The 12,232-nt window shown below is 32.1% G+C and overlaps 3 protein-coding genes and 1 non-coding gene across 4 annotated transcripts in view; 2 read left to right on the top strand and 2 right to left on the bottom strand.

The window, feature by feature from the left end:
* Positions 1-3,352: 3,352 nt before the first annotated feature.
* The window catches only part of LOC125815425 (uncharacterized), a 188,330-nt gene continuing 179,450 nt past the window's right edge, over positions 3,353-12,232 (top strand). The window contains exon 1 of the mRNA XM_049494893.1: positions 3,353-3,363. The gene's annotated coding sequence lies outside the window, so the exon portion shown is untranslated. The remainder of the gene's footprint in view (positions 3,364-12,232) is intronic.
* Positions 4,325-4,615, top strand: LOC125816213 (uncharacterized). The gene has a single exon (XM_049495798.1). The coding sequence runs from the start codon at positions 4,325-4,327 to the stop codon at positions 4,613-4,615; it is 291 nt and encodes a 96-aa protein (XP_049351755.1).
* On the bottom strand, positions 5,280-5,353 carry TRNAV-AAC (transfer RNA valine (anticodon AAC)). Its single transcript has one exon. It is a non-coding gene; the product is annotated as a tRNA-Val (tRNA).
* LOC125815429 (growth-regulating factor 9-like) lies at positions 7,970-11,358 on the bottom strand. The gene is made up of 4 exons (XM_049494898.1): positions 11,052-11,358; positions 10,641-10,928; positions 9,090-9,680; positions 7,970-8,607 (listed from the first exon to the last, which is right to left on the bottom strand). The coding sequence occupies exons 1-4, from the start codon at positions 11,092-11,094 to the stop codon at positions 8,267-8,269; spliced, it is 1,263 nt and encodes a 420-aa protein (XP_049350855.1). The 5' UTR covers positions 11,095-11,358; the 3' UTR covers positions 7,970-8,266.

Genomic DNA, 12,232 nt, shown 5'->3' with positions numbered 1-12,232 from the left:
GAAATTATATCAAACTTATTGTTGTTGTAGTTGTAGTTTGAATTGTCTCCATGCTCACCTCTAAAAATAATATTTTTTTATACTATTAGTTAAAAAAAAGTTTGGAAAATGTATTTACCAGCTTTCCGAGCATGACAATAAAAGGAAATAAAAATCTTTAAATTTTATTAAGTAAAAACGCTTTAAATAACGTCCATAATAATTAAAAGGTGAATCATTGTATTAGTCCATAATAATGTACTTGATTTTGAATTGATATCTCGTTAAGATTGAATTTTGAATCTCTTAAAAATCACTAAGCCGCCTTTTGATTTTGTGTTCAGCAAATTTTGCATATATATAATATAATTTTTTGTCAATCCCCCCTCTCCCCCCTCCGACCTAAATTCGCTCCTACTATTGAGGTGTTTATAGTCATCAAAAACAATTACTTCTAAGGATAAAATGAAAAAAATACGTAATTTTGTCTTAAATTTATAAAATAATAAATAATTTAAAACAATTACTTTCAAAACTGTGATTGATAATTTGACATAGAAGAAATAATTTATTTTACAATTTTACCTAAAGTTTTTGTTCTACGAGACCTTCGATAATTATATCTACAACAAGAAATATTAACAAAGATAAATAAATAAATATTTACCCTTTGACACATAAATATGTAAAATTAATATACTATTGCTTTTAAATTTTAATTAAAGAAAAGGAATAATCAACCAAATATGGCACTAAAAGAATTAATGCCGAAACGCCTAACCCACCCTCTTGAAATATTAAATGCTTTAAAAAATCTGGTGTTTTAATCGAATATTCATTATTAAATTTCCATTAGTATATTTTTGGAGAAAACACATAAAAACTCGCTGAATTTAGTCGGATAACTACTTTAACACTTAAACTATACGGATATTTAAATATCCCTTAATATCTTTGAAGTGAAATTGGAGTATTTAATGATATTTAAACGTATGTATAGTTTAGGTGCTAAAGTAAGTTATCTGACTAAGTTAGGAGGTTATTTATGTGTTTTATCTATATTTTTGTTCCAAAATACTACCTCCGTCCATTTTTATTTATTATGTTGCGTTTTTCGAAAGTCAATTTGACTAATTTTCAAAGTTAAATTAGATTACATTAATTCGATATTTTAAACAAAAAATTTAGATATTCAAAAACTATACGAAAAGTACTATAAATTGCAATTTCTTGCATATCAACATGATGAAAAAATATATTGTAAAATGTTAGTCAAAGTTTTTATAGTTTGACTCTAAAAAAGGAAACCATGACAATTAAAAGTGGACGGATGGATACAATTATGTTAGGTAATTTTACTCTATCACTCTTTGAATATACTCCCTCTGTCCACTTTTATTTGTCATGGTTTCCTTTTTTAAAGTCAAACTTTAAGAACTTTGACTAACATTTTACGATGTATTTTTTCATCATATTGATATGCAAAAAATTGCAATTTATAGTACTTTTCGTATAGTTTTTGAATATCTAATTTTTTTTGTTTAAAATATTGAATTAATGCAATCTAATCTAATTTTGAAAATTAGTCAAATTCACTTTCAAAAAGCGCAACATGACAATTAAAAGTGAACAAAGAAAATAGTAAATATAATGTTTTGAAATATGTAATAGGAAATGACTATAATTAAGGATAAGCGTAAATTAGGAACTAAGTATAAAATTATCCATGAAGTTTTTAAAATGAACAAGTATTATTAGACATTTATTTTTAGTATATTGAACAAGTATTTTTAGACGGAGGAAGTAAGTGTTATCTAATTTATTAAACAGTTCTTATCAAATAAATGTTTCTTAAAATTTAAAAGAGGAAATATGATTGAAAAAACACATAAATTTTGTCCTAATTTTATGATGATACTAAGAGCATATTCGACATTATTGCTACAAACAACTTATTTTTAGAAGCATTTTTTTAAATGGCTTTTCAAAAAAGTGCGTTTGAAAAAAGATTGTGTTTGATTAATTCATTTGAAAGTATTTGATAAATAGATTGTGTTTGGCTAATCATTTTAAAAAGTGTTTTTGAAAGTAAAATTATGAAAAAGAACAAGTATCAATTCACTTTTAATATTTAGATTGTTTATAAAGAGTTCATTATTTTAAATATCTACTATAAAGTCTAGAACTACTATTTCAATTTTATTAAATTAATATGTACATATTTAAATTTTGAATCAATATTATAACTAGATAAAATAAAAAAATAAATTAAATATTAGTATAATATTAACATAATATAATTTAAAATATCAAGCAAAATAAATTTAAAAATCATTCCACAAATTAAAATCACTACATATGAAAATTCACCAGAATAAATAAATGAATAAATATAATGAATATATTGGTAAACACGAGAAATAATTTTCTGCTTCTACTTCTGCTTTTTTTAAGAAGTAGAAATTTTTAACTTTTTCCTAACAGCATAAAAATTATTTTTGCTTCCAATTAAAAACAATTTTATATGTTAGCCAAACGCCTTAATTTTTTTTTTAAACGTGTTTTTCGTCAGAATAAGTGTTTTTGACCTACCAACGGCAAGTCAAACAATGTAACAATATTTTTTTCAAACTAAAGTGACACGGAGAAGGAGTGAGTAATATTTAGAAGAATTTGAAACGTCCGAATTACCAAGGAGGATAATAATAATAAGGGAAAAGGGTTAAAAATGCCCTTAACGTATCTCAAATGGTTCAAAAATGCCCTCCTTCCATCTTCTGGTTTAAAAATGCCCTTAACGTTTGCTTAAGGTTTAAAAATGCCCTTTATTAACAGCCCACTTACATGATAAATGATGAGTCATTTAATTAGCCAAATGGCTTCATCTTATTGGTCCACCTAATTTTTAAAATCCAGCCCTACGACCCGACCCATCTATGCTACAAAACTCAAACCCACCCAAAAACCGTTTTTCATATTAACCTCCGAAGAGACGCCAACTCACGGATGAATTGGAATTTGATGTCATCGCCGGCGATGATAACGGACAACTCCAATTCTTGCTATGCCCGGAGGAATTGACTCCGGCATACGACTTTATGGATGAAGATATTAAGCCGATTCAGACATTCATTCCTGAAGAGGTTGTTAGTAAAGACAAGTTCGATGTTGGAGTCACCGGAAGGACGATCATGGTTGTTGGGTCTTCTTACATTCCGAAATTGAACGCAGAAAAGCCATTAGGTGAAGACGCAAGCTTTATTTGTGCAAACAAGTAGGCGATTGGTGTTGGTGGGTGGGCGAAAAAGGGTATCGATTCAGGTGTGTATTCAAGGGAATTGATGAAAAACGCTGAATAGGCAATTCAGAAGCATAGTAGTAGTAGTATTACTACTATTAATTTGATGAAAGTTCTTAATGAAGCTTTTTCAAATACAAAGGCGAAGGGTTCTTCTACTGCTTGTATTCTGTCTCTTTCCGACGACACATTGCACGCTGTTAACGTCGGAGATAGTGGGTTTGTAGTGATCAGAGAGGGGATAATTGTGTATAAATCAAAAGTTCAGCAATCAAGGTTCAATTGGGGAATGGGAGTACATCTGATGATCCGAATGTAGCTGAGAAAATCAATGTTCCAGTGATAGCAGGGTATGTGACCATGTTGGGAACAGATGGATTGTTTGATAATGTTCATGATTTCGAGTTAGAAGCAATTGTGAATTCGGGGGTGGATTCCTGGGAATCAAATGTAGCATAGAAGAATGTTTCAATGTCAGCAAGTAACAAATTCAAGATTTAGCTACCTTATTATTTGTAGTTCTTCCTTTTTCTTCTTCTTGAAATTAATCGAGAAATGGAAAAAGAAGATAAATTGAAGGAGATAGGAACTCAAGGAAGAAAGAAGAGAGTTAGGCTAAATGGGAACAAAAGATCCAAAATTGATTGGGCATATCGGGTCAGATTTGAAATGGGTTTCTAACTAAGTGGGTCATATATATTGAAATAGGTAAAGAAAATCCATGTCACAATTTCCATGTCACTGTGCTGTTAATAAAGGGCAATTTTAAACCTTAAAAAAACGTTGAGGGCATTTTTAAACCAAAAGGTGGAAGGAGGGCATTTTTGAACCATTTGAGCTACGTTAAGGGCATTTTTAACCCTTTTCCCTAATAATAATAGCAAGTGGATCGCGCATGTAGAATCCTAACATAATTATATTTCTATTGAATATGTTGTTGACCTTATATATATATATATATATATATATACCAAGATTTGTCTACACAAAATTAAAAAGATTATAATATCATCATCATCATCCCCTTTTGTTCCTTCTTCAATTGTCATGGGATTGTGTTTTAGCAAAAACTCTGCCTCCAAAAATAACGTAGAGAAGACAAAGAAGAAAAATAATTATGTTTATGGTACTAGAACAACACGGGATAGCACAACTTGTAGTAGTGGAAGTGTGGCTTATATATACGGGCTAGCGGCTACTGGAGGCGGTGGTTGTGGTGGTGGAGGTGATGGTTGTGGAGGAGGTGGTGGTGGTTGCGGTGGAGGTGGAGGTGGTGGTGGTTGCGGTGGTGACAGTGGTTGTGGAGGAGGTGGCGGTGGTTGTGGAGGAGGATGCTAGGACCAATTTAGTCCCAATTTCGATTTCTTTGTAAATATTTATTGCGACAATATTGGATATAAGAAATAGTACTAGTGGTATATATTATCATAGTGCAAATAAGGACCATATCATGCCTGTAACCTTTTTTCTTGGGCATGGATTTTAGTGTCCTTTTTAATTTGTTTAATTCTAATTAATTTTAGTGGTATTTTTCTTAATTATGTCATCTCTTGTATAGATAATTTTACGTGGAATACATTAATTTTCCTTTTTATCAATGAAGATGTGAATTCTCAACTGTTTGGTTATCTAAATTATAACCTACATGCTATACTAACTAGTAGTATATTGCTTGCGCGCACACAGACAAAATATAAATAAATTTATATGACTATTGGCTACTTTATATAAAAGTAAAATCGGTGTTTAAATATTTGGAAGGGAAGAAATCCTATATTTCAAAGTTTTTTCTTTATCATATAAGTTTAGTTTATCATCTTTTTAAGTTAGTTTTTGATTTAACAATGCAAAAAGTTTCTATGTGTCATATTCCCTGAGACATTACATTACTGCAGTAGTAATTAGTACCATATTTTTTACTAAATAATTAAAATATTCAATTTAATAAAATTTGTTAGTATTTTATTGAACACTGAAAGTTCTGAAAACAAAAAATATAAGATGGCGTCGCCCGGACTCGAACCGGAGACCTTCAGTGTGTTAGACTGACGTGATAACCAACTACACCACGACACCATTGATGACAATGTTGAATACACATTATTTTAATATAACCATTAATTGCTAAGATTTCGTGTTCCCTTATATATATACCACGTAGTTGCAATGTTCCTTTCGTTTGCTGAACAGAAAAGAGGATGCCTGTTAGGGCTTTTTTGTGTTTGAAAGATAAATTGGTTGGGTCAATGTTATAGATTAGGTCGAATTCACATATAACTAACATAAAAATTATATTTGTATGTTATAGCTATAGTTTACATAATTGCGCTCCATAACAAATTTTATGTTTGCTATGAAGCTTTTGATTTGTATAATTCGTTAGATACATCCAATTTTATACAAATTGTTCAGTTTTGTATAAATTTATTTATACATTGTAATTTGTATAATAAGATCTGTATTTGTATAATTATAAGTGTATATGACGAAAATATATGTATTTGTATTTGTATATACACTTTTCTCTCGCTTTATACAAACACAAACACATTTTATACATTTGTATACCGAATGGGTAATTGTATACCGAAAATGGCTAATCGTATACCGAACTAGATGGCAAAAAAAGGGGATGTATGCTGCGAATTACAAATAAATAAACTATGACTATAACATTTAATTTGAATTAATAGTTTGCTATTTTATACAATTTTCCCTTAAATTATTGGGGCGGGGAGGGTAATATCTAAATTTGATTAACTTTAAATTGAATAATTCTTTTAATTCTAGTTGTCCATGTGTCCTATGTTAGTCATAAGGGTATATTTAACCCGAAAGTATAACTAGGAGGTATATTTAAACTATTCCTACAGTATAGGGATATATTTGGCCCTTCACCGTAATCTAAATGGTAAATTTTATCTTATTTTTTAAAATCGTGTAATTACTTAATTTTCCTAAATACTAGGATACTTCATATTTTTGTAGCCTTTAATATTTGGAGGGCCTTAATTACTTTAGGGCAACCCGAAATTGACCAAGTCGTAGTCTCGTGAATTGTAACCAATTATGGTAAGAATTAAAATTTAAAATTAAACCCAACCCAACACAAAGTGGGATAATAATAATATAATCCCAAGATTACTAGATTTTGGACCTTGATTAGCTCTATATAATCTTTGTCATTCTATAAGATTTTTCATAATATCATAAGCCACTTTTTCTACTTGTCTTTTAGATCACAGTACAATTATTCTTCATTTTACGTACCTTATACTATTAATTGTCATGGGATTGTGTTTTAGCAAAAAGTGTTGCCTCACAAAAGAGAAGAAAGACGATTATGATCTGTTTAAGTTAGGAACGACTACTCTCAATACTACCACTTATTACCCTACTACTGCCGGAGGAGGAGAATGCAAACGTAGAGGCAACCACCACCATCACGGAGGTGGAGGTGGAGGTGGAGGTGGAGGTGGAGGTGGCGGTCACCATCTCAAAAAAGAGGTGAACATAGAGAAGAAAGACGATTATGATCTGTTTAATTTAGGAAGGACTACTCTCGATAGTACTACTTATTACCCTACTACTGCCGAAGGAGTAGGAGAAGGCCACCGTCATCATCACGGAGGCAACCACCACCATCACGGAGGTGGAGGTAGCGGTTGGGGAGGTGGAGGTGGCGGTTGGGGAGGTGAGAGTGGCGGTTACGGAGATGGAGGTGGCGGTCACCACTATCACGATGGTCATCATCATTGAGGCGTGAGGTGGTTGTGGAGGAAATTAGCATCAAATTAATTTTAAATACTCGTTAGGAAATATAGGACTAGTATTTTTTTCATTCAGGATTATCCATGCCTTCAACTATTTTTTTATTTTTTTTACAAGGCATGCATGGGTTTAGTTTGTTTTATTTTTCATATATACAATTCCAATAAATCTTAATTAGTTGAAGATATATACAGTGTTGTTAATTATAGTGCAAAATTAAAATACATTCTTCTCTCTATTCCTAATTCCCTGCCATAAGCATCCACATGATCACCTGCAAAGCAATTATCAGTAACAAAACATATTAATGGGAGGACTTAGAAGGAGATAAAATTCAAAACCAATATATTGATGGCTTTATTGTTTGGATGGTTGTTATGTATTGTTTTATAATATATTGTATTGTGTTTTATTGTATCGTATTGTATTATTTTAATGAATACAGTGTTTGAATGGATTGTATCGTTCTTCATCGTTATATAATGTCACACTTCATAATTTGAATGATAAAACTATAAGAAAAGTAGGGTTTTCCATCGTTACATAATGTCACAAGTCCATAATTTGAATGATAAACTTACAAGAAAAGTAAGGTTCTCTGTCGTTACATAATGTCACACGTTTAGAATTTGAATGATAAACCTACAAAAAAAAAATTGGGTACGAGGTAGAGTTACTATGAAAAGGTATGATAAAAGATGAAATCTGATAATGAAATAATATAAAAACAAAATAAGAAGAAAATATTAAGGTAACGACGCGATCACACAAAATCAGTCATTACATAAAATGGTCTTTTCATCATTACCTAACGATGAATTTAGATGAAACGATACAATAGAATCTAAGTTACAATCAAAACAAATAATTGTATTTAAGCTAACAATTGAATACAATACAATACAACGAGTAACAACCATCCAAACAAGGTAGACTCTGATTCCTTTCAACTTTTTTTTGTTTAAAATCATTTAGCAAGCACTTTCTTGTAACAAAAATAGTCATCAATTAGCCCAGAGATATAGTAGGAAAAAGTACATGTCTATCATCTCATCAAACCTATTACAAAACAGAATTTTCAATCCTAAAAGATTTACAAACTAGCTAAGGACTTGTACATGGCCACAAAATCACCTTGATGGACACTTCTCAAGTACTCTCTAAGTTCACACATCTTGCCAAAAAGAACACCAACAACACAGTTTCTGCGATTATCTACTAATGCGACACAAATGCTGGTATTTCATCGGTGATAGTGGTGGCATCACTAATACTGTTACTGTTAGAATCATCATCTGTAATGTTTTGGCGCCCTGGGATTGTGTAAATGGAGAGACTGGTGTTCAAGTTTCTTCGAGTACCATCATTTTCGGGTGGGCAAAACCTGTATGAAGGAGGTTTAGAAGGTGGAACAACAACCGAGACAGAGGCTACCCTTTTTCTGTTGGCTCCCCTGTGCATGTGAGTCTCACAGTACTTCTGACAAGGAACAACAGTCTTGCTGCATCTCCATTTCTTTCCATCTGATCTTCGGCACCTCTGTTGGTCAGCTTCTGAGCCTGTGTTACAACAAAAAAAGGATTAACCGTTAAGCATGAGCTATTCTCAACAATCATCAAGGTTGCTGAGCTAATAAAAGAAACTAACTTCTCCTTCCACTGTCACAGCTTTATGCAGAAGGAATTTAAAAACTACAAATAGATCATCAGGTTAAAAGCCTACCTAACAAAATCTAACCAATGCAGAGGACTAAAATAAAAAACGTTATCGATTACTATCAAATATGAGGCAAGAAATTATTTAGTATTGCACAAACCCAAGCAAATTAATAAAAGGAGACCATACAATCCTGATTCATCTAATAGTTTCATGAAGCACCCACTATTAGGCACTGCTCAGAAGAATTTTTAAATAATCCACTGCAAGATAATTTTCCTGGAAAGGCATGCTACTTTTACAGTTCTTAAACCAATGAAAGACAAGGTAAAATGAAGACGGAAAGAAGTTCCTTGAATATAACATATTGGAATCGGTGGTTTACCTATAGAGTGTTGCAGGTCACTCTTTGTAGATAGACCAAAAATTGGAACCAAAGCACCATGCTTCCTAGCTTCTCCGCAATTCTGTTTTTGGTTGGTTTTGCTGGGACTAATACGATTGAAATCAATGTTCTTAGTATCAGCATTGTCACCAGAAATGAAAGATGGGGTTCTTACGGACGTTGTGATGTCCTTTCTATTGCAAATCATGTAGTTGTCTTGCTTCTCACTGCCGTTGATCGAATTGATGAATCTTGGTTTAACAGATGAGTCCTCGATGCTGTTGTATTGGTTACTTCTGCTAGTAGAAGACAAACAGGATGTTTTACTACTTGCAGGAGCACATTTGCTGCCGGGGTCATCGGAACTGGCATACAGTTTAGTTATCTTGGAAATGATATTTGTATCATCTGATCTCATAACATGTTCAGAAGATTCCACAGGCTTTCTTGAACGTCGACCTCGATGCACATGCTGCCCACAGTACTTCTGACCTGGAATCACATCCCTTTTGCACCTCCATTTCTTCCCATCAGTTCTTCTACACCTTCCTGGTTCAGGATCCGTCATGCTCGTATAATCAAATCTCCCCACTGCAACCAGAAGCCATATTATTAAACATTAAAGCATTACAACATGCTTCAAAGAACCTAAGTATTCACATAGCCAAGCTCTTCATTGTGCAAAGGAGTACAACATGGATTAAACACTTACTCTATCCCTTACCTATCAAAGACTATTCAGCACCAGATATGCATTCCCCACATCAAACCAAGTATGATGTAAATACTTTTAGATGATAAAAGCACAAGTAAGCCTATAGGCTACTGAGTTTCTAAAATTTAGAGCTCATACACTCATATAGTAGGAATGACCATAATCAATAACGCTTTCGCACTGTTCCGAGGAAAGATGGCGGAACGAATGAACATGATTGTCCAAGGACCAATCTAATCAAATACAGGGCAAATGTTTTATCATAAAACAACACTTAAATGCATAATGACCACCAAAAATATGCATCTCACAGTATAGGCAATAAAACAGTAGAGTCGATCTAAGAAGAGAATCAAAAAGCATTGTAGACTTCAGAATATTATCATATCAAGCTAAAGGAAAAGAGCCAAAATTCGAAAAAGAACAGAATCCAAAAGCATAACAGAGTCAGAATATCAACTCAAAGAAAAACAAAAGCAAATCTTTTCCAGCAACTGAACTTCATCCAATGTACCAAGTTTCAGAAACCAAAAAACTCATTTCCAATAGCATAAAGTCGGTTCAATGTTCTTGAGATCTTAGCATTCTTATCAATAGACTTTTCAACTCTGTTATTCAAAAAAAAAAAAGTTAAAAGTATCCAGAAACAAACACCACAGTTCCACTTCCCCCTATTAGACCTACTGAATACAAAAGGAGAATCATCCAACAATTTTCCAAAAGTTCAAGCAAAAAAAAAAAACACATTCTTGAATATTTTGCAATTGTTCTTGATGGAATTCAACAAACACAAAACTAAAAAAAGACAAATTAAAGCCAAAGAATAGGAACTTTACAGGTAGGATATAGTTTGTAGATTCCACCGTCACCCAAGGAGCTTGAAACACTATTCCAAATGATGAAAAACAGATGAAAAGGAACTGGAAGACCAGAAACTAAATACTTAAAAATCACAGCTTGGAGTTGAAGTTCTTGAAACTGAGCTGCTGTGAACAGAGAGTTAGAGGATTTGGCATCTTTTTCATCTTCCTCAACAACATGGCTTGAACTTCCATAGCCTAAAGACAGCTCTATGCAAGGTGGTGACCCTTCTTTCTTCTTTATTTCATCTTCTTTTCCTTTTCCTTCATCAAAATAAGCATAATTTCATCAGTAACACAAACCCCACATAAAAAAAATCCAATCTTTTGACACATAAATATAAACATATAAAGGTAACAATAAACAGAGAGAAGAAGGGTAAAGACCTGAGAGAGAAAGAGGGGTGGCAGAGAATAGATGAAGCTGCATTTCTTGACTTCACATGGAAGGAAAAGGAAAAAAGCAAAACCTGCAACTAAACCAACCCAGAATTTACTATACAGAAATTAGAGAGTGGTTCAGCTTCTGAGACTACAGCTGATATTGCTGACACTTGCCAAAGATGCATCACAGCAAAAACTGATGAGCACAGTAAGAGAGAAGAAAACAAAAGAGCTACTTCCTTTATTCAATTTATATGATATGTATCACTTATTCAGAATTAATTTGAGTAAATTTTCAAATTATATTATATAAGATTAATTAAATATTTCAAAACTATACCCAAAAAAAAAAAAACTAATTCCTCATTTTCTGTTATAGGACAAGTTGACTCACACACCACATATGAGTCTTGTTTGAAATAAGTCATAAGTTATAAATTCGTTTAAATAAGTTCAATATTGACAAAGTAGCTATAAAAAGGGAAGGAATACTTACTAATATAGCAAAAAAAAAAAATATGTAATTTAGAGATTAGTACTATTAAAAAGACCAAAAAAAAAAATAGAGAGAGAGGAAGGAATATAATTGAAGAAGAACACGGCAGTGAAGCAATGAAGAAAACAAAAGAAGTTAGGTCACAGTGATTAGTGGCATGGAAGTGTCAGCTGCCATTTCATTTTTCCTACTAGCTTTTGTCTGTGAATATGAACATGTAAGTAATTAAAGTAAGTGGTCAGAATTTGTTCTGACATTTGGTCAGTTTTCTTACAGCATTAAAGCCAAATAGCAGACTCCATCAGACAAACAACCTTCAGAAGAATTTCGTGATATCTACTACCATCACTTACCCACCTTTTTATCTCTTTACTCTATGGTTAATTACCACTACCTTTCTCCCTTGTATCACTCTTCTTTTTTCTTTTTCTCTTTCCTATTGAAATACGATTAATTCAATAAGTTTTTATTTATCAAAATAGTACTTTTTAACAAGACATTTGATAAAGAAAGAAACAGTTTCATTATTATAACACATTTTTTTATGGTTATATATCACTCTTGAGTACTCTATTGGGCTTTCTTCTTCTTCTTCTTCTTCGTTTGGTCATAGATTTTATAGAAATAATTGACAAATAGTGTTTATTCATATAATTTGTCATTATCTAGCAAATAACCTAAATTTCCA

The sequence above is a fragment of the Solanum verrucosum genome, unplaced genomic scaffold (assembly GCF_900185275.1).
Source record: "Solanum verrucosum unplaced genomic scaffold, falcon-dt-bn FXZP01000261.1, whole genome shotgun sequence".
Lineage (NCBI taxonomy): Eukaryota > Viridiplantae > Streptophyta > Magnoliopsida > Solanales > Solanaceae > Solanum > Solanum verrucosum.
The sequence above is the reverse complement of the archived record's forward strand: the minus strand, read 5'-3'. Positions and strand labels throughout refer to the sequence as shown.